This window comes from Lepisosteus platostomus, chromosome 7 (genome assembly GCF_059453375.1).
Source record: "Lepisosteus platostomus isolate fLepPlt1 chromosome 7, fLepPlt1.hap1, whole genome shotgun sequence".
NCBI lineage: Eukaryota > Metazoa > Chordata > Actinopteri > Semionotiformes > Lepisosteidae > Lepisosteus > Lepisosteus platostomus.
In genome coordinates, this window is record NC_142617.1 from 6935756 (window position 1) to 6961978 (window position 26223).

Consider the following 26223-nt stretch of genomic DNA (forward strand, 5'->3'; position numbering starts at 1 on the left):
TATGGAAAAATATTTACAAGGTTTACAAGGTTCATGGTTTCGTTGACATGATTGCGCAAAGGCAGCCAGACTTGTAAGAGGCACTGAGGGAACAAGTTGTGTAATGGACAGTTTCTCTGCCATTACGAGACTCCAGATTTCTTACATTACAGCATTTGATTTATCTGTACTTTAAAGAGGAGGGGGTGTGTTCATTGGATCTCAATTAAAAGTAATTAAATAAAACAATCTGAATTGTAAAACAATTAACATATGACCTATAATAAGCTAAAATGAATATGATCAGTATGCCTCAGCATAACGGGTGGCAACCCAGACTTCATTCAGACACCAGAGTCATGCATTTGCCTCTTCCAACACACCGAGCTGGGCGGTCAGGTCAGGACATCTCCTTGATTTTGTTTCTCTCTGCGGGGTAGCGAGGCGTGAGGAGCTGCAGAGAAGGTCATTCCAGCTGCCACCTTCCTGCTGCCCAGCCACTTGCAGTAGCCACTGCGTTGCCAGGGTAGGTCTCCACACCCAAACCCTGACACCAGCAGCTCTGCACTAAACTTCATTGCGCAAATAGCCCGTCTTCTGATCCATAAACGCTTAACATCTCAATATCCCATTAAACAATTTTGCAATGGGGTCTTCCCAGGTCAAAAAAAAAAAACCATCCCAGTGCGTCTCCCTCTAATATTAGCCACAAATCGATCTGAATTCTCTGGAGACTGGTGCATGTGGGAGGAATCCCTTTAATTCACTTTAATGGAACCTGGATCTGGATAAAAAAATTTTAATGATTGACGTGCAGCATACCTGTCTATATTTTGTATACCAGCCTGGTTTTATCAAAAGCTGTTCTATATTGTAAGTTGGTCAACATCATACTGAGGAAATTGGAAATTTGGATATTTGGTTGGAGGTAAGAGGCAGCAGTTGTGAATGTGTCCTCATTGCAAGGTATCCTGTCAATATATTACAGTGCAATGCAGTAGGAAAAAAAGATGAGGAATCCTAAAATGGTCATATATTATTACTGAGTGTGTAATAAATCTCAAGAATGGCAAACAATGCAGTAAAATATTTGTTCTGTTGCTAGTGAATTGGATAAAATTGGTTTAGTCTGTGTTTAGACAGATTGTGCTTCTTTTTCAGCCTTACTTCATCCTGACAGCAATATGATGCAATAATGTATTGGATGTTAATCTGGCACATACTGAAGCTATGCTATGCTTGCTGTATCACTCATCAGTCGTGGAATTTTTCTTGTCACGTTAGTCTAACAAAGTCTCTTAGCGTTACAAGCATCTGTGTGATCAACATGCATCTTGAAAGAAGACGAGACAGATGGATTTTATTAAAGCATTTCACAGCCCTAGGGAAACACCCTGAGTATATTGAGTCTTTATTATGAAGAGCAATCCCAGGGTGATCGATGATAACTGGTTGATGCAAACCAGGAAGATTTCTCTGTGCTTTTAAACAAAATAATAAAATCCAGAAGTCACTTCATACGGTACAGTAGGATTTGATAGAAATGTTTTTGTAAGAAGGAAGGAATTTAGAGTGCATTTCTTGGCGTGTCACGTTGAGGGATGTTGATAGAATTAAAATCAATTCTGAGGGAAAACAAAATGAAAACCTTAAAGCCAATATTAAATGATTTAAGTGAGAGAAAAGTTGTTCCCGAATAATAAACTGAAGTCTGAGCTCTCGCTGAGGAAATCAAGGACCGTTTCTGTTTATTTGTAGTGATTTTAAAATGTAGTGACTATTTGATGGAGAAAACACCTTCAATATAGATTGGAAACTATGTCTTAAGAAATGAAAATGCTACTACATTTGGCTAACGCCATCCAAAAAAAGTAGAAGTGGGGACAGAAAATGTAGTTCTATTAACCATTACACAGTCACTGCATAATTGTGCATTCAAATTCAGAAAAATAGTTTTCAACAACTGACTTGAACATCCACATTCCTTTTTGATACTGTTGAATTATTTTATTTTATGCATGTTAAGAATTCTGTTTTACATAATAAATAAGCAAGCTGCTATGTATTTTACAGGAATAAATACCGTACAGAGTTGTTTTCTGATGACGGGAGAGAGAGGGGAGGAGGGAATGAGGTTCCCCAATTTAAATTTACAATGCAGAGCCCTGGCGAGTGTACAGGCAGGTTACAGAAAGCCCTTGCGTCTGGATCCAAGAGCTCTCAGTCCAAGAAGGAAAAAAAGCGGCTTCAACAGCCAGTGGCTGTTCTGATAAATTTGTCTTTTTCACTGACCAAGAGCACTTTCAAATGGGAAAAAAAGCTCATGATGTTAGAAAATGCTCATCTTCAAGCTTATGGGATGGGTGTTTGTACTTGCTGATGACATTGGAGATGGAATGTATGGATATATGATACCCATACAGTACATTAATTATTACCTTAATTTTCCATTTCAATTTCTGCCGCACGTTGATGTATGAAATGGCAAGTGAAGAAGAAAAACAGGAAATGTGATTTAGCATTATGCAGACTTTCAAAAAAAAGATGGCTGCTTTGGTTTAGTGCACGTTATTGCTTTTGTTTACCTAACAATTAGTATTGTGTGGCCTTGGAGGTCTGCATGCATGCCCATGAGTTTTATTTCATTGTTTCAGAGCACAGTTTAGTCCTTCCATTTTTACATCTGCAAGAGCACCAGACTGGATTTGAAAGCTCTGTATTTTGACAGAATTTTTTTAAAAAAAGAATCCGTGCCTGCAGTCCTGCTCGGTTACCATTTTACATGTTGCAGATGAGGAGGTGGAAAAACTGTTGGGTGAAAACAAAAAAAAATCAGTAAAGTTATGGATGCCAGAGGAGTGGACTGAAACCAGAAGGTCCTGTAAGTCAGGGTGATTAAAGTTAACGATTTACTCCTTTACCAGCAAAGATGATCTCCACTTAATAAACAAGCTACAGTCCACATTCCGAGAAACTGCGCTATTTAATAATAAAGCTTTACTTAGACCATGGGCTTATCATGAAAGGCAAATGCATATGAAAGGAATCTCATGCTCTGGTTTCCACATGCTGTATTAAGCAGAATTGCCACTTTGTCAGGACTGAAGTAGTGGGAAGTGATTGATTCTCTCCCCTTTCTTCCATGATGAACTGCACAAGGTGGACAGAATCCTCTCTTCCTGAGGAAATCCTCTTGACACCTCTGCGTGTCTCGGACCTGACATTTATCGATTTAATTATGATGCTTTGGACTGAATTGAGAAACCAAGGCAGGCTCCTGTTTTGTCTTTTTTTAAAGGCTACCCGTGGTATGTTGCATGTTGCCTTAACACTTCATTCCATTAATCAAAGTATAAAAAAAAGGGGGGCGGAGTGGTGGCTCTGTGGCTCAGGATCTGCGTCTGTGGCTAGGAGGTTGCCGGTTCGTATCCCGCGGCCGGCAGAGGAATCCTTCTCCGTTGGGCCCCTGAGCAAGGCCCTTAACCCCAGCTGCTCCAGGCGCTGAATAAATGGCTGACCATGCGCTCTGACCCCAAGCTTCTCTCCCTGTCTGTGTGCCTCATGGAGAGCAAGCTGCAAGAAATTGTATATGGCTAATAAAGTGAATCTTATCTTAAATTCCTAATCATAAAACATAAAGAATCCATGTTAACCAGAAAGATTTAAAATCATACTGCCAGAACTGTGCCAAGCCCAGTCCTCTCCTGCTTTGTTAGCAATCTCTTAAGATTTGCCATTCTCTGGGTGGGATGACCGTAGACTGCATGTGTTCTGAAAGTGGGCATGTCTTTTCCTTTATTATCTACCAGGCTTGCAAAAGCAGACAAGCTCAGTGCTCTCAAATCACAAATTAGTTTGGAACTCCACAATAACTTACAAATTCCATTTCCCTCTGTAGCCTATACCTCTTATGCGTTGGTCACATACTTTTCTGTCCTTTTTCTACCTGTAGTAGAAGATGTGTACTGTAAATGTTGGCTCAGATTCACTGAAGTATGCTGTTGAAGGTTTCTCTACCACTATTGGCTTTGAAGAGCCTCTGTTTTAGGTCGATGGGCCCTGCCTCTCCAGCCCTCCCAGGTCTAGTGCTACATTTTTTCAATACTTTCCCTCCCCCCCAAAAATGCATCTTTTTAAGTTTGTGTTGTGACATTGCCTTAAATGTGTGATTGTAAAAAGAATGTTTCTTTAGGCACTAAACCCGACTTTATCATTCACACCCCTGTGCGTGAGCAGGTTGAGTGACATTGGCACATTAATGTGTATACAAAGTCAGCCATCCACAGATACTACAGAAAAGATACAGCTCCAGGATTTAAAAGCAATTCCGCTGGTGTCTTCATCCGACATCATCTGCTACAGTAAGGACATCCGGCAACTCTTTGCGACTCCCAAAAGCAAAATCATCGAGCTGCTGTCCTTCAGCTTAGGGTCAGGCACTGTAAACCGAGCCCTCTTGGGCACCGCGGTGTCACCTGTCATTGGTTATAATGACAGACGTGCCAATATAATGGGGGATTTCTCTGTGGGTCTCGGGCGAGGAGCTAGAGGCTGGGCTTTGGCTTTTGTAAATGTATGGGTTTATCTCATCGCCCCGGTAGCTGTAATTGTCCGTTAAATGGCCCGCTAGTGCATAAGGCGCCCCCTGGAAGGAGCCATGCTTGGCTAAGACGTGGTGGAAGTTCAGTGACACGTAAGGAGCCTGGCTTGCCAAGCCCATTCCCATGAACATCTTCTGCTCCCCGGCGCCATCCTGCTCCATCGCTTTGGGGGTTTCCCGGTCGCTGTTGTCCATGGCCTCCGAGGCCGCATGGTCGGCCAGCTGTGCGTACTGAGACTCCTTCATGCAGATCCTCCTGGTCTGCTCGAAAGCCCCCTGCGCGGGCGGGTGCTGGCCGAGGCCGTGCAGCTGCCTGGGGCGGTCGCAGTGCGCCTCGCAGCCCAGGGGCTCCTTGGGGCCGCGCATGAAATGCGCCTTGCCGTCCTCCTTAGTGACCTGTTGAGGGGGGTGCAGCCGGGCGTCCGTCTTGTTCCGCCCGGCCGCGTTGTGCTCGTAGGGCTCTTCCTTGAACCTGCTGTTCGGTCTGGAGGAGGAGCAGCTGGAAAAGCCTTCAGGTCCAGCTTCGCCGCTGAATCTTCTGTTGGGCCCCGAGCCTGGTGTTGGAAGAGTAACGGTACATTAGAGCAACTGTAGCCCAGCTGAAGACATCAGGAAAACATCTGTTAAGTGATCCAGCAGACACAAGCCCCTACCCACACTGCCTCACACCCCCCTCTCTGTCAGCACACGTCTTTCTATGCCTCATGAGCGGTACTTTAGCTAATAGTGGTTTTAAAACTCAACGAGTGAGGTTATGGTGGCCTAGTGAAAAAACATGCCAAGGATGAGGATCAAGAGGGGATTATTTCCTGTGATCACTTAACATCACACTAGGTGTATTAGGTACTCTCCCTTCAGAGACATATGGAAGCAAGGGCCATCTTCTTTTTGATGGCACATCTCATAGGATGTCTGATTATGATGCTGAGTGTCCTGCATCTGAGCTTTAAAACTTGACATACTGTAAATGTTTAGTGAAAGATTCTGCGAACTATTTGCAGACCGTTATACAGTATCCAAAATAATTTCATGTTATGATGAAATAATCCATTATTTATTCTTCTCTTTCCTTCAGCACTTCTCTGTGTTTAAGGAATGCATTAAACATGTAAAAGTATTTGAGTCTGGAAGCCATTGAATATATCATAATGACATCCTTGCCCCGATGTCATTTGTGAGGAAAATGATTTAAACTCCATTATTGTCCACCAAACACCTTCATTTTCTATTCTGTATGTTACAGTTAATTCGTTTACATTTATTCTACCCTTGAGGGTGGTTTAGATCTGACTCAGTTAGACCTCAGGTAAGGGAAACATATTTCCCTTTTGGGCTGCCTCACAGGGCCTTGGATGGGGGCTAGTCCACATGTCCCTGAAGCCAAAGATATATCATCACTGGATCACATTTTATGAGGCTCACAAGGGTCTAAAATTAAAGGCATGAACAATGGGGTAGTTCCTTACCCACAAGGAATAAACATATTTATTTCCTATGAATGAATTTAAGGAATATATTTAAAGAAAATACGCGTATTGTGTCGGTTGTGATAACCGTTTGCTAGCCCAATGATACCGATAGTCTGACTTGTGCTGCAGGGCTAGTACAGTGCTACGGCTGTACATCATGCATGCTGGCATACGGGGATGTTAACAGCAGCTGGTAACGCGACCGGTACCTTGATAGGCAGCGGTGGTGGGGTGTGGAGAGGTGGACGTCACGTGGGCGTACTGAGGTCTGGACAGAGTCCGAGCCACGCAGGAGCTGGCACAGCTCCAGCGCGCCTCCCCCCGCCCCTGGAGAGAGCTCAGGAGGTGCCGGGCCGCCTGGCAGGGGGAGCTCTGGGGCTGTCGCAGCTTGGAGGGCAGGGGAGGCCTCCGGCCCGTCAGCGTGGGGGAGTCCACTGGGATGTGTCCGTAGGGGTAGGGGAAGGCCAGGCCGTAAGGAGGGACGCACAGCGCGTCGGCCCCCTCCTGCGCGGGCGCCTGCTCCTGACTCGGGGTCACGCTGTACGGTGGGCTGTCTTTCCAGACGCCTGACTGAGGGATCGACTCCACTTTGTCAGGAAACGCGTTGTACTGCTAGAAGACGAACAGGAGAGGCAACCCAAATGTTATTTTTACCTCTAGGGTGGTTGAACGTGGAGCTACAGCTTCTAAACAAAATCATGAAGGTTGTGATGTTACGTTGGAACCTAGTTGAGAAGATGACAAGCGGTTATATATTATTTAAAGACTATCAGGTATTTAAAGAGGCGTAGTTGTATGGTTTACCTGGGGGTACGGAGTTGTCTTCGGTTTGGTTTTGATTTTGACAGCTTTGGATTTGAGTTGTTTGCGGGAGTCCTGTGAGGTAGGCATTGTGCTCCGGTAGGCAATCTCAGGCTTTGAAACGCTGGTCTGATCGTGGGAGAGCTGCAGGTCTTTATACTCAATCTCCCTGTGGGCAAAGAGCAGGTGATGTTGGCAGGGTGCTCACTAAATTAACAGAGGTATTCCTGAAACATTGGCAGGAACAAACGACCCCGAAAGGAAATGCATTTCGTGACATTGTAATTTATCAGGACGCAAGGTACAGAAATGCAAGTCATCTGTCATATGCCCACAGAAATATATGAAATATTCATTATTGAGACAAGTAACTTATATTAATTTTATTTATAATATAATTTTTTGTACATTTGTCATATTATTTGTCATTTTAATATTTGTCATTCTATTTATAAAAATGACACAAGTCTTAAAGCATTCCACTAAGTCACCTAAAAAAAACATTTTTTTAACAACCCCTGTAATGAGAGTCATTTGCCATGATGCTTTTAAAGAGCTTCCAAAGAACAAATGACTTCTCTGGGACTGCAAATTCTCCATATGGAAGTCACCTTAAAATTAAAGGTGGAAGAAAAGTACAAGTGGAACAAAACCGATGAAGCAATCAGATCCCTCCTGAGTCAGGCTGACCTGCCACAGGTCACACTGGAGGTGTAGCGGAGACAGACGGGCATTTGGAAAGCAAGGGAGAATATGGCCCTGAAGCCCACACAAGATCCCCCCCCCCCCCCCCCGGCCTCGTCCCCGGCGCCGCCCAGCGGACAGACTCACGTGAGGACGTAGTTGACACTGACAATGCAGTGGGGCCGCGAGGAGCGACTGTTGTGCACGATGGTGGCGTAGCTCTGCACCCACACCCAGCCGCCGTGCTTGGACAGCAGCCTGTAGTACTTGGTGGTGACCTGGCCTTTCACCAGCACTGCAAGACGTGATGAGGCATGTGTGTGTGTGTGTGAGTGTTCACATCCATCTCTGCACACACTCCCTTGCTCAAAACTGCCACAGTACACCCCGCGTCCAAACACCCCAACACAACTGGACACGTGAATTTTAGAGGTGGGGAAAAATCTGAATTTACTGATTAATACCAACTACTAGAATGCACTCAGAAGTTCTGCTCCCAGTGAATGAATGCACAACGTCACTTTGAACCTATTTATGTCCTTGTTGTAAAAAGCATCCTAGACAAACTGGTATGAATCTGCAAACATGATTTTGGCAATACTGTAGTTAGTTTGACATGTTTCACGAAGCAATGTATTGGTAATTCAAGTCTCCAAGTTGTGGAAGCCTACAGGTTCTCCACAATTGCCTTGTGACTGGATGGATGTACAAAGATAGCGCGCTCTCTATTGTCTGGTTCGCAGTGAAGTCCCTTTTCCGAGTCAGGTGGAAGTATGACGTACTGTTCTTACTTACGTAGGTGATGGGCATAGCGTAAGTGGAATACGTCACAGCCATGTACATGGTGGTACAGAGTCTTCTCTATCAAATCCTGGGGCTCATAGCCAGTCAGCTCCGCTACCCTGAAGAAAAATGCATGCAACAGTTCGTTTTTACTGAGGAAAATCTTTCATCGCCTGTTCCATTTTCCAGCGGGCACAGCAGCCTCAAGAACTTAACAGGGATGGTGTCCTGTGTGAAATCAGAAGTCCCACAGTTACTGATTGGCACACAGAGGCTGCAGACCAGACGGATGAAGCTTCCTCACCGCGAGTCGAGGAAGATGAGCTTGAGGTCCAGGCTGGCTCGGAACATGAACATGTTGCTGTGCAGCTTGATCTCGGTGATGGCGCTGGGGGGCAACGAGTGCCCCACCGCCACCAGCCCGACAATCTGGTAGCAGGAATCGTACATGGACATGTCCATCATGTACTGCCGGATCTTCAGGTAGCCACTGCAGTGGATCACCTGGGGGACAAGATCACCATGAGGTTAGATCCCCTGGCATCCCTTGGTAGTGTGATCCCGTTGTAGTGTAGTCATGCCCAGCGCACACAGGCAGTGTGCTTGGGACATGGCACTGCTACCAATATTCCATTATCAGCAGAGGATAAATGTCTAAAGTGAGGAGCATCACAGTGACATGTAGGTTTTTAAATAAGAATAATTTTACTGCATGCTGAAAAGAGAAGAAAAAACACCATGTTTTGGCTGTGGAGCCTTCTTCAGGTGACACCTGAATCTGACAACCGAAGAAGGCTCCACAGCCGAAACGTTGCATTTCTGTTCATCTCTTTTCAGCATGGAATTAACCTTTACTTGTTCCTTTGCAGCCTATGCATGCTGATGCAGCTCCCTACTTGAACTTATTTTACAGCAGTCCAGTAAACCCATTTCAAGCCCTTCCTTGCAGCTTTTTCGATACATTCTCAGCAGCCGCTAAATCAGATTGAGTTTTTTCTACCATTTTCAGCCTCCCAGGTAAGAAAGAGGAGGGACAGCTTGGCTCTATAGAGAGACATTCCCTACTTTTTCCGTACTCCCATTTATTTCCTCTGTTCCTCTTTATTTACCCAGCGTGCTCTGGTTTCAATAAGATAGCAGAGCACAAAAGCTTTGATACTCTACATAACACCAACTGGGTGTTCAGCACAGGGAGTGGGCATTGTAGATGAACATCTGCAGCACGTTAGATGTATTTTTATAGAAGATCTGCACGAGCCCTAGCTGAAAGAAGCAGTAGAATGTTACAGCATGTCTACCCTTCTATTGCTGCTCAGTAAAACAGACAGGAAGTAATGCGATGGTGAACGAGGAGGAGCAAAATTCCTTTCAGTTCATAGAAGTCCTGCATATATTCAACATGTCATTTGATTTCAGTGATGGAGTGCAGTTCAGTTAATTAACACGAGTCAGTTCTCCTCTAAACTCCATCACTTTTCTGTTTTACCATCCCAAATACTGTACCACAACAAACAGCAGGTAAAATAGCTATAGTATTGTCTTGTTGTATTTCAAAACCTCCCGAACAACAGGAAGTAGCATCTTGTACACTCGTCTAATACTCTGCAGTTAAGGCCTCTGAAAAGGTATTCGTGAAATAGTATGATGTCTGCGTCAGGTACCAGAAGTGGTTTTATTTTACCTTCAGCGGAAGATGAGAAAACTCCATGTGGTTTTCTGCCTTTTTCCTACCTTATAGCCTCCACAGGTCAGGCCGGCGTTGCGCTTAGCCAGGACACACTTCATACGGAGGAAGAAAGACCTCTCCATTTCATACTCTGCAATAACAACACAGGTGTGGCCGGTTCTCAGGATGGTAAGGAAACCCATGCGGAACTGATTGGAGACGCTGTATTAAAGGTCAGGCCACCATCAAATAAAAAAGTTGCCGTCTTCCACTAGTAAAACCCAATAAAGCATCTTTAATTTGTTTCAGAGGATCTCACGGAATTTCAATTCTGCTGCCTGGCTGAACAGTTTGGAGGTTAGACTGTACATAATCCAGGAAGACCAAAGCCTTATTAAATGTGAGTCTGGCTAGGAAGAGCGCACTTGATAAAGTGGTTTCTCTGACAAGGGGGTTTGTGATTTCTTTTTTTCCATCAATTGTCATTCTTGCGTTTCGTTATCTGAATCTATTGATAAGAAATAACAAAATTAAAACCCTCCATCATCTTTCCGACTTCCTATAAAGTAGTACAGCATATTTAAATACCTTGTACAACTTTGTATCCATTTCTTTAAAACACAATTATTCATATTTAAAATACACCCTAAAACTTTGCTTCTGAAATATAGGAAGAAAACTGGTGTATAACTGTGCTTGTCTGTAAATACTGTTAGACCAGCCTGGAACTGGTACAAATAAAATACGCTGTACAGCCCTTGCAAACGGCAGCAGGAAGCCAATGACAGCCCAGTGAAACAACAGACCTGGGAAACTGTTCTCTGCAATATGTAGCAATAAGTTATTAAACGACTGCAAATGTTTTAGGTCTGTTCAGGGGTGTTAAGCATAGAACAGTGAGAATGAATGAACTGTGAAGTCTGTACCCTGAAGAAAGTGAGGATGGAGGGGCTGGTGGGCACTCAGAACACCTGTCATCTCATCGTGATCGGAGGGGTGGATGTACTCGTAGATACTGTTGCCCGTCAGCTCCACCTGAGAAGAGACCACAGGCATAGAAGTGAGAGGGCGGCCATTTTTAGGGGAAGTATTAGAGAGCAGATACAGTATGACTACTGCACAACAGTATTGTAATGCACTAAAGCAAAGCAATTTAAAACACTGTATGAAAATGCTATCATGTCACTTGCGCAGGGTGAAGCAGCTAAAATTTGCCACATGGGAAACATGCAGGTATTCAGAACACATGTACACACCTCTACATAAGACATGAGGGGTTGCTGTATAAATACCTGCTTATAGTAGATGTTGAAATGGTTCCCATGCAAATAAACCTGGAAATGACGCATCACATTCAGAAACCCATTTGTAATTCCTGAATGGATATCTTATTGATACACCCTCATATGCTTTTGTTAGCAATATTGATGGCCTGTGCCAATTATCCACAACACCACCAGTGACCTGTCTCTAGGAAGTATTTTTTATTTTTTATTTTTAAAGGAGTTCGAAAGTGCTTTTGTCTGTCTCCTCCTGGAATTTAAGGAAAAAATAAAAATGACACAGTGAAACAACATCCTGAATGATGTAGTCTTGAGTTATGGGATAGATATTAGTGAGAGGAAATCTGAGATGGATAATAAGGGGTTGGGTGGCATCCAATTAGGTCCAGAGTCTATCCATGAAACAGTGCTTTGGCCCACTCTGTTTGCATTCGAATCGAAGGATATCGAACGACTATATGACAAGATCAAAATCTATGATCTGTCAGAGCTAATCTGCTCATGCTGAATATGCCTCAGGGGTCATGGGTCCATAATACACTGTTTAATACTGCCACCTGTGAGGAAAAGTAGAAATGTGCCTATCAAATTAATGTCTTCCAGTGTCTACTCGATGCAGGTAGAATTTGGATATAATTTCACCTACAGCTGGATTCCCAAGAGATGTGCCAGCACTCACAAAGCCCGGTGTATGAAGAAAACCTTTGTTAATACGCCCTCACCAGATCCTGCCAGTTATTATTCCTTATTTAACACACCTCAGTGCTGTGCACACAGTAGCCACCTGCCTTTGTGCTTTGCAGCTGAGCTCGGGAAAGCTGAGACTATTCATCCTGCTTTGCAGTGCAGTCAGGTATAAGTTCTGCCGTCTATCATGAGCTCAGCAACCATAGTACACTGGTATGTGAAAGTAAGACTAAACTGTACATTACTTGTCTTTCTATTTAAGCATCTAGATGAGAAATCAAAGCAAACATCTCTTTCTTTATATTTGTGTTTTTCTTGGTATATTTTTTTAGGTGATAAATCAGTGATTCTTCTTTCAACCTTAGAAACACACTAGCCTTGCCTGAAATATCTTTCTTTAGCAACAAATGACCTTTACTGTGGTTTATATACGTGCGAAGAATTTAAAGACTGCATATTATTGGAGATGTTCTTTCATCATCTCTGATCTCCCATCATGTCGTATTTCCTTGGAAATTACACATTTAATGAAAAGCAACAACAAAAAGGAAATCACTCCCTTGTGATGGGCATTCTGTAATATTGGATAGTTCTCTGTCATCCTGAGGCATCACTTCAAAAAGAAGACCTGACATAAAAACTCCATTGTGAAGTGTAGAGTGGGGGTGCAAATCTCTTGCTCATCCCTAAAATCGATCTCGGCGCATCTCATTCAGCATGCCTTCCATAAAAGTTAAAACCGTGAGTCTTTGAAAGTACAAAGATCTGGGATAAGGGAACAGGGGGGGTTAATTTATGAAAGGAAATTTGCATGTGAAAACAAAAAACATCATAGTGATACTTTGATCTATTTTTCTTCTCAAATTTGGGGGTCAGATCAGACACCAGGCAGGTCTCTGCTGAACACTTCAAGTACAAATTGGTTTCTTCACAGCATCAGTTCAAGGGATTAAACCAACCTTTGTAGTTAAAGAGTATTGTGATGACGGGAACTGCTCTACTTTGTGGAATGCAAAGTGCCATAGAAACTGTGCTGACTAATAGTGTCAGGGGCCAACATGTGTGAAGCTTGGCTGAGGGCAATGCAGATATAGGGGGAGTCGCATTTCACAGCAAGAGACTTCAATGAAAATATACCGTGAGAATGTCTCGCACCAACCCCATAAAAGATCTGGGGTTCAAGATTCAGATCTGTGATGCTGTTTTAAATGTTTTAACTTTTACATCATGCGAAGCAATCTATAGACCATTTAGAAAACAATTTGTTCCAACTTCATTAAAGTGGTTTTGCAAAGTAAACGCCTTCCATGCCCAGGGTGCACCTGGCTATATTGTGATTCCAGGGTGCAGTCCGAAGGAGCTGTCACACTAAAAGCAAGAGTAAGAATGTGTATTTGAATGCCTAGCTAACGCAGGTGCTCAGATCGTGCACACACTTGCAAAACAATTTGCATATGGCGACATGTGAATTGAATACATTACGAATCGGTCTATCTGTTTTGATTGAATACCCACACTGAGGAGAATAAGGATGCCCGCTGAACAAGGTTTCACTGCCCGGCTTCCTAGTAAAGTGTTTTTATCGTGCCCAGGATCTTGCTAGCTCAAGTCTTCAGGAGGTGCCTCGGGTGTGACGAAGAAGGTCCTGAAATGTGGTGCACTCTGGAGTCCATTTCTGTCACCCACTTTGCAACCTCCTTCTTTTTAAAAAAAAATGTTGTTGTTTTTTTAGTTCATGGTAGGTTTCAATGTAGCCCTGTTCACCCCTCCCATAACCCTCCTTTTCCTTGCAAGATAACAAACTATGGTGAGTCACAGACAGTATGAGTAGACATTCCAGGGCGCAGACACTTTTTCAAGCCTTTGCTCAGCTCGCAGGGTTCACCTTTCTCATGCCCGTGTTTTCTCCCTCGGTTGCCATTTGAGTAATGAGATTACCACATGTAACTGCATTCAAAGAGGAACAGAATATTTGGCTTCTTCTGTATTTATTTGATTCTTAGCATACAAGAGCCTATCGCACGTCTTTGACAGCTGGGAGTCAAACTTTCTTAGGTGTGCTCATGCTTAAGTGGGCATCTGTGAGTTCAGTGTATTTCATTTCATTCATCTTTCCAGCAACACGCACCGACAAGATCCAGGATAAATCTTCTTGTTTGATCTTTTTTCCCCTTCTCTCTCTCTCCAAGCCGATATTGCGGTTGAAAGACATCTGCTGCGTTGTCATTTAAAACAAACAGCCAGGCTCTTGGTGAGTGAATTTTTCTTCCATATGTTTGTAGCACAGTGCTGTTTTTAATTTAACACATAACTGCTTGCGACGCCTTTGGACTGTGAATGAAACTTTAAAGAAATCTGAAGTGTCAGAAAACTTCTGGTTTCTGAGTTTTGTCTGGTTGGCTAACAATTGGTAAAGTACCTGGCAGATACACTGGCTGAACAGGAAAGAGTTAAGTGAACCAGTTAAGCACGGAGGATACCACAAAGTCTGTTTAATCTTTTGCTTTTCCTGGAGCAGTATTGGTCCATAACCCATCTGATCTACATAGTCTCTGACAGAGGTCTTCAGCATTACTGAAGACAACACAAAAACAATTGGGAAAGCTTTTAACAAGCACCTCCCAGCTGTTGAGAGCAGAAAAAAATCAGTGAATCTGATTCCCGTGGCTTAGCTAAATCCTCTCTGTTTGTACAGAACCCTGCCTGTTACCCAACACGTCTGTGCCTCTCGACTGTCCCCACGCCTAGACATAAAGTAACTAACTGAATGGTAGTTACGAACACAGTTAGAGTGACTGTGGATAATGATGTCTGCCACTTGTAATGGAAGACTTTGTCCAGCCTGTAACAATTCCAATTATATTACAGTTATCTTGTAGCCATATTGACATTATCTAGTGGAAGCATGGATTTGTGGCACAGCTCAGGAGAAACGCTTTGCAGTCTTGCACACTGATCTCAGCTGTTTTTCTACTTTACAAAAACAGATCTATTTCGATAACTGATACAGTGGTCTTTCTGCGCTCAGCAAACTACACAACCAGCACCAAGAAAAAGAAGCCGATCACCATCAGGTTATTAACGGACAAAGACTATCTGTGGGTGGGAAAAGTACAGTATAGCTTTCCCTGAGATTCAGTCAGGGTCCTCATGCGTACCTGTGACAAGCCAAGGTGGACAGAAGCTGTCTCAGAGATGTACATGATTTTTCCATCCGAGGCTACAACAAACACAAAGCCATCCAGCGTCTGGAAAAAAAAAAGTAAAACAATTTACTGCAAGGACCAGAATAAATTGTTTTTTTGTCTTGGTTTTGCTGCTGTTTCTTTTAAAATTGTTTTCCGCCAAAAAAAAACGTACTTTATGTGTGGTCTCAAAAAAATAAACATACTACACCTGCATATCACAATTCCACAGCAAGCTTTCTTTTTTAAAGAGTAATTTTAAAAAATGATATTTTTTTCATCATTACTGAGTGACTGTCTACAAACAGATTGATCTGATGTTTTGATAAAGTGCTTTTAAAAGACTTAATGAGTCCAATTTCAGACCTACATTTGCCAAGAGAGATAAAGTGACAGTGATCAGTGAGGTAAGACCTGACCCATTTAAGAGCAGTGTCAGAAACTCCAAATACTGTCTCGAAACGAGAAAGTAAGATATCATGGTTAACAATGTCAAAAGCAGCACTGAGATCAAGAAGAATGAGGATAGAAAGAACCAGAATCACAAGCTAATAGAAGTGTTGTGAAATTGTCGGAAGCCAGATTGGAGGGGTTCAAAAAGGCTATTTGCAATTAATAGTTACATAATGGTTATTTAACTGAATTGCAACAGCACATCCTAGAATTTTTGCAAGAAAGGGTAAATTGGGTGAAAATTGATTAGATTTAGATTGTCCAGAGCCATGTTCGGCTTTTTTGTTACAGGGGTTATGGCATCAGTTTTGAGGACCGTTGTTACAACACCAGTGCTTAAGGATTCATTTCTTATATTGAGGACAATGGGGCAGAGAGAAGTGAAACAGGATTAAAATGAAGAGGTGGGAATGGGATCTAATAGGCAGGTGGTGGATTTCATATGTGAAACCAGTTTAGAAGTACAAAGAACTACAAAATCCTGCCTTTCATATTTAAACTTGTCATTTTTTTTTACCTGAAAATCAATTTCTCTCAATTCTCAGGAAACTGCATTTCTCATCGCAAAATTGTTACCACCTCAATAACACACTGGCTAGAAAAACCAAGTGCATGCATTGTCATACAGGTTGCGTGTGTGTGTAAATGACAAGAAAATAATCACTTTGTAAGAGATACTGTAATTTAAAAAAATCCTTAATCCTATTTAGAGCAGTAAGGTTACAACCCATCTCAGCCCATTTCAGCGCCATCAGAATCAATCCTCCCAGTAAGTACAAAGTCTCTGCCTTGCACATAAAGTCAGCTACAAAACCCTGTCAATTCTATTAAGAAAGAACCTTTTCATTTTCACATGAAAGTGCATGTGTCTTGGACTCTCTTTTTTTTCCAATAAGCACAAGAAGAAACCTCTAGGCTTCAATTCAATATTAGTCTGAATTATATGCACTAGATAGCTTTCTTACTTGAAGCAGGTGGGATCCCAGGTCTTTTGCCAAGCTGTCTAAGGGATTGAGACGAGATGGCTGGCCCCAAGCATCTCCTAAACCTGCAACAGAGCGCAAGGAAAATGGAAAAAATGTCTCATCTCCGATTCGGCCTTGTCGTTAATGAAGCTGAAAAGTTTAGTGCAAGGCTGCACTGATCTCAGGATGTTATCATAATGGAAAAAAAAAAACAGTTATGAGGTTATTGGACGATTCCTACTGCAGTTTCTTTCACAAGAAGGTGGTGAGTTATGCTCCTTTTATTTCTATTGCATTTGAATTTCCAGGTTTGATGTAAGCAGTGAGCTCATTTGGATAGCCCTGCAGTCCCGTTACCTTAAAAAAATATATAGGCTGCAGTTCAAAGTGTATTCTCTCAGAAATCCTTACTATGGTGTATTGTGTTAAAATCAGAGTACAGCATGGTAAAAGTGAAATCATGGTAAAGCAGAGTAAACAATAGTAAAAATACTGTACAAAAGTATTACAGTATTCTTTTATTAAGAACATGCCACATACAAAATATCTATACCTTATATTAATAATATTCTTCTATTAAGAACATGCTGCATGCTAAATATCTATACTGTACCTTATTATTTACAGTATACAGTACATAACATAAGTTAATCAATAATTGTATATATCAGACCATATTGTATATTTGGACACTTCTGCAACAAAGATCTTAATTGCTCAGCCAAGGTCTGATACAGTCTAACATTCTCTCACAGCAGAAAGCAGGACTATTCAATGGTGGGAAATGACCTGTTGTGTCCTAAGATTTGACATTATTCCAACCTGATACAAGAAGCTCAAATCAAGCACCTGAGAAACAGTTCCTTCCTTAAGGAAGTGTCTCTGAATTTACTCATCACGGAAATCAAAGGGTAAGCAGATGGATCTGTAACAGATAAATATTTTCCATAAGATCTAGGCTGCCTGACTTGGCTGAGCTGTAGCCATTTGGAAACCAAGACTTCTCTGTCACTTACACAGTAAATAAAGATCTAACATATGTTAGAGGGAAAAGAGTAAACAGAAGCATTAACCAAAATGCTTATTTTGGTGGTCCTTCAAAATATTTTATAAGCTGTTTGCCTCTACATGGTCACAAGCACAATGATTTGCTTTTCAAGTCTCAGTCAGCACAACTTCAAGAGCTACTTAAAATACATCATTTTCTGGGTGTCAGATGTGCTCTAGTGACTACCCAACAGCAATATCGCAAGACAGTTTTATATTGCTGTAGTCTATTTTAAATATACATCCCTCTGTTGCTACAAGCAGCATTAATGAAGTGCATATGGCCTCTTTCAAAAAGCATTAGCTCGATGGCAGCTCTTATTTCCCCTCCCAGGTTTATTCCATTCAATGCACTTTCAGAAAACCGATCAAGGAATTCGGAGGAAGCAGATGAAGCCAGAGGGCTACACCAAAAGCTTAAACACTGAATTAAATAATAAACTTTTCATTAACATAATTTACTGCACAGGAGGACAAAAGGTGGACCCATGGTAGTTGTGCTGATGGGAAATCATATTAATATGATAAACAAAACAAAGGAAAAGACCATTGCTTCCGGGAATTCTGGAAATTCTGTTTTCCAGTGTGAAAGTCAGGCTGGATTTATGGGGTAATATCTGAAGTTCTTACTTAGTTTAAAAGTTAATTGCTAACCTGGTAAATGCCAGCTTTAACGCGCAGGAGAAGTCATTCAGCCTATAGGGAGACGAGCAGTCTTTCTGGAATTGTTTCACTTCACAAAGGGGGAATCTGTATTTCCTTTGCTTTTATTACCTAAGTTTCATTTGCTGTGTGATAATTTATAGAGTGGTATGATCACTCAAACCAAACAATTAAAATACGTGACGGATACCTGCCAGACAGCAACTCGTGTAGACAAGAGCAAAGTATTACACACAGGTAGCAGAAAAAAAAACACAAGAAGTGAAACAGAACTTGAAGAACCCACTTCTGAAATCATCACCTAGCTCACATTCTAGAAAGTGTGGGGTGCGATACAAAAGGCAAACAGAATATTATGATATATTGTAAAGTTAAGTGTAGTTAAAAGAACTTATTTACAATACACCTTTGGTCAGCACTATGCTAGGAAAAAAATATATTGCTGCTCTGATGTCCAACCAAAGAAGAGTAAATAATTGTTGTGTCACTGAACAGTCTCTAACAGCCATGGTTTGCTATCCAAGATTTAAACTTTCTGGGCAAAACAGGTCCTCAGAGCCATATACAGCACAATAAATATCTTAGTCTGTGTTTACTACTTAGACCTATAATAAATATTCACTGTTCAATTTGGTGAACAAGGTTTTGGCCCTGTTTACACAAGTAAAGAACGATGTGACAGCATAAAGAAAATGGGGAAAAAAACATCTCTTCAGGCACACTTGTGAAGACAAATACTTTTGAAATCAATCACGAAGCGTGTTTGAGACGTAATTTGTGGAGCCTGTAATGTAGAATAAAATTTGAATAAAAAACGTGCCTTCACTGTGGTACTGTATGCCACTAATGATAACGTTTTCCCTTTTTCTTTTTAATAAAATTCTAGCTCTAATATGATTTAATTGTGTAGAACACAGGGTAGTAAGAAAATTGTTTTGCTAGTTAGCAGACATATTTCAATATGAAAGTTGCAGCTATCGGCTTCGAAGAAAACGGATCCAAAATAATCTTAGAACTGATAAACGGCACGTCAGTATAAATTGTAAATTATATGCCACATCTAAGCCTAGAACGACCATCGCTCTGCTCGTTGTCTCTCTGTATCCTAGCATCCAGCCTTTATAGTAACGCCAGCCACGTTGCGTATGAATTTTAAGAAGAAAGGGTGCTTCGCGTCTTAAAATCAGTCAGCTAATTTAAAGATTTCACAGGAAAGGCATTAAAAACAATCAACCATAGGTGACCGGCGTGTTCCGAGACTTACATTCACATCACTGCCCACACTGGGTGCGTGCTGCGTCTCGTCCTCACGTCTGGGCTAATTCTGCGCTTCAGACATTATAAGGTGTTACTTTATTATTAATATTATTTTTAATGTTTCACATTTTTTGGAGTGGCTAGTCATATCCGTTTTAAAGCGTTCACACGCCACATGTCAAACGGGGACAAAAGTGTAAAAAATCACCTTCGTCATCTAATATTTTATTATCTAATATTAATATAAGTGATATTCAAATGTAAGTTGTTGTCAGATACACGTTGACATTTTTACAAATAACGGACTCCCGAAGTGTTAACCAGGCACCAACCTGTCAGTTTTGTTCGCAGTTTTGCATTCCGTCGAATCATGAAACAATACAAAACTGTCAGTTTAACGTATTGTACATTCACACCATACAGCATTCAATTCAAAATATATTTCCCTACAGTGTCTAAACCATCACTCAGTCCAGGAGGAGGTACATGCTGTATACGGGATTAATTTGTCTAATCCCGGTTCTTCATCATCAACCGTCGCGTTAAAACGTCTGTCCAGTACAAATAATATAGAAAGCTATTCGGAACCTGTAATGATTAAATACCCTTTCGTGAGGCTGTTTTGTTTTGTTTTCTTCGTTACTGTACACTCAGGCGCTTTCAGTTATTTGCGTATGATGTTTGCTCAGTCTGTGTTTACCTTCTCTGTATAAAATATCTCAGGTAATCACCCAAACACCAGCCAAAAAATCGCATGACAAAGGTTAGCTGAACTATTGCTCGAAATAGGTTTCACCTGCAATCCCTTTGACCGCGGCTCTCTCGTTCAGTCTTTTCACCAGATAAACGGGATGTATTTAAAAGGGTATTAATATTGTGGAGGTAGATGCATTATATTGTAAAGAGTGTACATATTAACGGGGCCATCATTGAAACTGGCACTACCACTCACTGAATATTTCCTATTCGTCATCAAGCGCCGTGCATGTCTAGAATTAACCCTACTATACCAAGGCGTTGAATACGCGTCCTTAAAGTGGCATACTTCATCTCAGAAGCACAATTTCCTCCACGTACAGTAATCCAAAAGTGATGTCAAAGGGTCAGATTTGCTGATCCGGACAGTTTGCGTTCGTTTTAGATCAACAGAAAGCAAAACATTTTCACACCCCGAACAGTTGGAATCTGCGTGGCTTTCAAAAACGTTGGCTGGGTTTCGCGATAACAAAAGCCTCTACCTCTCATAATTAAAATTTTGTATTTATTTAGAAATACACTACGAGGTATCTTCTTGATTCTAGCTTTTATTTGGAGGAAAATTAGAGGGAAACTCAATGATGAAACACTTCAGCGCCTTCTCCCGTCGAACTCTCCGGCCATGTTAAATTCTGAGTGACAGCAGGCGGGAAACGCCAGGACACGTGACTAGTCCGGTGAGCGTGAAGTTGTTCTGCTATATTCGGCTTTTAAGAAACTATGCTACCTTTGTGGAGGTATGTAAGATGAAACAGTTTGTAGCGAATGCATGACTTATAACCTTTTTTTTTCGTCCACAGAATTTGAGCTTCGATTTATAGAGGCGATGAAGTTTTCCAAGTAACCTAACCACGTATTTCAGGCCATGTACACAGGCGAACGCCTGAGCAACTAATATAAACATTATTTAAACTCGACAGTAAATTCGACAGTACTTTTTATCGTATACAATGTGTCACTTCACTTTATCTAACCTAAATATGTTGATTAAATGTATGTCGAACTGAACATTTTAATTTGCACTTTACAGACTTAGCTTTGTAACTTTTAAGATGGAGCCTAAATAAGAACGTTGGAGTCTATTATACATTAAATCTTGCAACGAATTTTACGTCCGATATATAATGCGTGATCTGAAATCTGCACATAGCCCAACTGCTTATTAGTGCTTTACAGGAAATTAAATAGCAATCTTCTTAAAAATAAATTCAGTTCTAAAAAAACGTCTGATTTTCCTTTATTCAATTGTATTTTCGGCGACTGGCCTTTCTGTGCTGTTGCTTTACGTTTAAATCAATTTTCCTGTTACAACGATGTTAGGCTTCATTTGGTCAAATATAACTAGAGAAGACAAATGCAGGTTCAGACCTGAGAAATGTCGTAAACACAAATTTTACTATATACTTTCCTTTCTTCATAAGAATATACCTCTCATTCTTGCCTAAAAGTATTTAGCTACACATAACACTTAAACTAAACTAAAACAATTAGCACACAAAAATCGGTAAATCGCAACAGAACGAATAAGATCTTGTTCAATTTTAACATTGGTTACAAATGAAACTATTTCGATGTTTTTCGCAAATACGTCTCGAGAAAGCTTAAAATTTGGATTCGCACCCCAGTGAATGTTAACATTTACAATATAAATGAAAAATTAGTTCTGCCTTGTTTTTTTGTTATTATTTTATCTCCTAACCAATAAAGACGTTTTTGAGCCACACTTATTGAAAACAGGAGGCATGCCGGTGTATTATAGGTCTATACGGAAATAGAGGTTTTGGGGTCTGAATCACCTCAGACCTCCTGCAGAAGTGATGATATTATTAACAGCCGTCAATCGTGATGAATGATAACATTTTAGTGAACCGCTACAAACTAAGCCTGGAAAACTGAAAGTTGTTGATCGTTGGATTCAGTAGATGCGACGAATCATGACACCTATGGCATAGCTTTCCTTCACATTTAGAGATGAGGCCTATAGCCGTCTATTGTTGGTTTTTTTAATTAAAATGAATGAAAATAATGATTCGGTAATAAACAGAAATGTAATAAGTGATCATTCGATTTGAGATTTTTTCGGAAGAAATAGCTCTGGAGGAGCAAAATTTCTGTCCACCGATTTTGTTAGAATTTCAATGTGAATTTTAATTTGTTCTTTAATGTATTTTTTTCTTCTTTTAACTAAATATGCGTTTAAACAAAACGGTTACGCCTATGACCATACATACTTTTCTATAATTATCATTTGAAATAAATTGCACAAGACGCTCTAGGCTCAACCACTCGTGTCCCATTAATTTAATACAGAATAAATTTTAATTAACATGTACGTTTTATTGCAGAAACATGCTTGCGATGAGCCATCTTAGATTGCATTTATTTTTCAAAGTTTAAATTTATTGAAACCTGCTGATTTATAGCTATGCAAGCCTAGGCTATAGAAACAAACTCCCATTGATAACTTTAATCGTCATTCGTAAACGCTCTGCTGAAATTGCTCACGGACGAAGGTGCTCACAAATGCGTTTAATGCGTTTCCTTCAATTGTTTTTTATTACAAAATGTCAAATATTTCTCAACTTTTTTAAAGTGAGTACTGAAAAAGAGCACTTCGAATAAAGCCGGTTTTGTGGGTGTAGTTCAACAGACTTACTGTACCTGAAAAACCGACCTTGTCATGTCAACTAAAGTCCGTTTAAAGTAGCTTTACCGAATGAACAAAAAATCCTTAACAGTTCGTAACCCACCATTAACGAGCCCATAAATGTTGTAAAAGCAGGTTTTCCTTTCTACAGTTTAAGCTCTATGACATTATGACTAATGACATTTTAAGAGAGGAAGAGGACCCTTTTGAAAACAGACATTACTAAGTACTCGTTTTATTTGCACCAATTGGATGATTTATTTTCATTATTGAGAACAATGTCCTTAAAGTAAGCAATACCAGGACTAGATTTTAGTCTTTACTCCCCCCCTGGGGATTATATATTACACAGGGGGTTTATATAAAATCATTAGTTTTTAATTAATTTTGAATGAGCTGAAACGGATGTAACAACGATAGACTATGTTTTTTTAGGGCATAATCAATTCAGCGATTATGGTTTAAATTGGAGAAATCTACCGTTTTCACCCCACCCCCACGATTTATTCCTATAAAGGATGAATTTATTTAGTCGCCTGTAAAACATTAACCAGGTTTTAATTAAACTTTTAAGCTGTTAGTACTGACTGCTGTCACAGAGTACATAAGACTACAGGCGTGAATCCATCAAGTGACTGTTCCTGTTGACATTGTGACACAGAACAAAGTTCTACGATTGAGCAACAGGGAAGGGATTTTAAAACAGGCATTTTAAAAATGCAACCAATTTCACGATTATTAACAATTTAATGGCGAACTGGTGCAAGTACATTCTATGATTTTGTGTAGTGATTTATTTTGTCAGGGCCAGTCACTTTCAATATACATACTACTTTCAATTTCATACCTGTATCCGTCCCATTTCTAAGCCTCACGCTAAAAAGCCCGTTCAGTTTATATAGATTCGGGGCAAGTTTAATTTGTAAACGTGGAGTTTGCCCCAATACCTGCTTCAAATTAGTGTCTTTTAAAAATAATTTCCACTTGTGTTTTATTTCGGGGATTGTGCCCTCCGGTTATTGTTATTTTGTAATAATTAAACACCAACTGCCAAGGGAAAGATTAACAGACAATATTCAAATCTGAATTTAACTAGTTAATCAATAATAATACACCTAAGCACGTCCCAAAGTAATGCTTTTTTTCCGTGACCTAAAAGATCTTGCCATTAGCTTTTGAAAAAAATGAGGAAAAATGTATACTTTCCTTAAGCGGTCCGATAGTTAAATATTTAGTTGCGGGGTATTTTACATTTTAATTTAAATGAATGAAACGACGCCCCGTCTTTTTTACACTTGACATTCATTTTCCTATTGAATATTTTCAGAGCCTGCACATAGCTTTTATGCTGAACATTTACCCCCCCAGTGAGAAATACTCAGCATTGTAATTGAAAAATAGTTTTGGTAGCCGCTGTTGCTGTTGTACAATGTGCAGTTTTTGTAGGTGTATGCCGTGTATGTGATTCAGTGGCAAATTCTACAGTGGTGTTTTATTCGAACTCACCTTCGGGAAACACCGCTCTCATCTTCAGGTAGCTGGTGGTCAGTCGTATGATGGAAGCCTTATCCAGCTGGGAGGTGATAGCAGAAGGCAGTGGCAGTAATTTCGCCAGTTCGTAGAATTCTCCATTTTCCTTTTCTCGCCTTGTTTTTGCTGCATTCTTAGACTTTTCCTTCATCTCTGGGCGCTAATGCAAAATAATGCCACCTGGCATAATAAAACTCCTTCTTCAGTTCCAGGACGCTGAACTGCTTACCTTTAATTCCTTTATCTTTGAATCAGAAAACACTCGTAGTGATCAGCAGAATCCATCGCCGATGTCGCAGATTCTCGTCTCATCGTATTTTGCGTGAATCCTTTGGAAACCTCAAATGCGCCAAGAACAATAGAGCCCCTTCGGATTCTTGATCCGAGCACCTTCTCCGAAGAATAAAATGGGTATTTTGCTGAACAGTGGGAACATTTTCAAAACAGTTCATTTTTCAAGAAAGAAAGCTTCCCGTGTATACATTTGCAACGCACCGATTAACAAACGTATACAGTACGGCCACTAATATTCTACATATAATAAATCAACCCGTGGTGTAAGGCTGGTTTACCTTGGCTACAGGCCACGGAAAGTTAACAAATTAGAAGGCTTGCGATAGTAATAGTTGCCTATCACAGTTCGCGCAGTCTTTGAAGAAAGGCAAACGGATTTTAAAGTGCACACAGATTTCCATTTTGAATTGCAGTCGGAACGGAATGAGTTCTAGTCGAGCTGTCGGTGTAATCTGAAATCAAAATACGGTAGATAACTATTTCAAGTCTTGTAACGTCAGCATTTGAGAACCCGGTGAAACGTTTCTGGTCTGATCGCTTATCGAATGTGAAGGCGCTGCGCGCTCGGCTTTGCTTGCAGGGTCTCGGATTAGTTCAATTTGAAACTCTTCAAAACCCAGATTTCTTTGAGCCGCGAATGACCTCACTGCAGGACCGGAGCTCCGGCGGGCAGACTGTTTCCGGCACACATAGCGGGTCAATTTAAGGGTTAATTCTCAGTTAGAATTGATAGGTTATGAATGGCACCCCAGACAGAGCACCACTATTTCACTTTTAGAAGTTAGCTTGAGACCCTAGCCCCGGAGCTATCATCTCTTAAAAATGCCAAATGTGGGGTTTCGGAATAATTTCCGCATATGCCCGCGATGTCAGCGTTGTCACTGTGATAACCGGCGTGGATCAACACTTTATCGAATGATAGAACAAGACTGGAGACATCTGTAATCTGCCGTTTGAAAAACGTACGTGCAGTGGACAGCTTCTTTAACTGATCAGTGACAGGCGCTCTTTTACCTCGGTATCAGGCATGAGTATGTAAAAAAACCGATCTCGATCCAAAGCGATCTCCGCAATTAGATTCTTCGGGATCTATTAGGTCCTCAGACCGTCAGATTCCTAATTCTGGATCTTCGCTCCTCGCAGGCAAAAAATTACTTCGCAGACAGCGAGCGAAATCACTTGTAGCTGCCGGCCGCTGCAGTTGACGGTCACTGCGATTTCCCATCCCCGCCGGCCGCTATACAAAGCAATCATGGCGCTCCATCACCTGCAGTAATTGCTCCTTCCCGAGACGGATCCTTTCGGATGCATTGTTCGAGGTCGGCAATTCGAAAAGATGGAATGATCTTCTCCACAGCGCCCGCTAATTCCTTGCGCTGGATCGAGCGGTGCTGACGGAGGGAGGCGGGGCGCGCAAGCGAGAGGGCAGACTTCCTCACGGCGACGTCAGGGTGTCACCTCGTCCTGCTTGAAG

At 41.2% G+C, this 26223-nt stretch overlaps 1 protein-coding gene across 1 annotated transcript; it reads right to left on the reverse strand.

Moving 5' to 3' along the window:
* Positions 1-1702: 1702 nt before the first annotated feature.
* On the reverse strand, positions 1703-26223 carry sim2 (SIM bHLH transcription factor 2). The gene is made up of 11 exons (XM_088638936.1): positions 24432-26223; positions 16556-16638; positions 15111-15200; positions 10909-11017; positions 10048-10133; positions 8621-8820; positions 8329-8435; positions 7681-7828; positions 6853-7018; positions 6258-6660; positions 1703-5133 (listed from the first exon to the last, which is right to left on the reverse strand). The coding sequence occupies exons 1-11, from the start codon at positions 24604-24606 to the stop codon at positions 4451-4453; spliced, it is 2250 nt and encodes a 749-aa protein (XP_088495062.1). The 5' UTR covers positions 24607-26223; the 3' UTR covers positions 1703-4450.

What these genes read in the sequence shown, in the direction of transcription:
- sim2 (XM_088638936.1), bottom strand. Translation starts at nt 24,606, where the DNA reads ATGAAGGAAAAGTCTAAGAATGCAGCAAAAACAAGGCGAGAAAAGGAA. An exon ending in GAGAGCGGTGTTTCCCGAAG is followed by an intron (nt 16,639 to 24,431) that starts GTGAGTTCGAAT and finishes GCTCTGTTGCAG; the next exon opens with GTTTAGGAGATGCTTGGGGC. An exon ending in AGTGTCAACTACGTCCTCAC is followed by an intron (nt 7,019 to 7,680) that starts GTGAGTCTGTCC and finishes CTTTGCCCACAG; the next exon opens with GGAGATTGAGTATAAAGACC.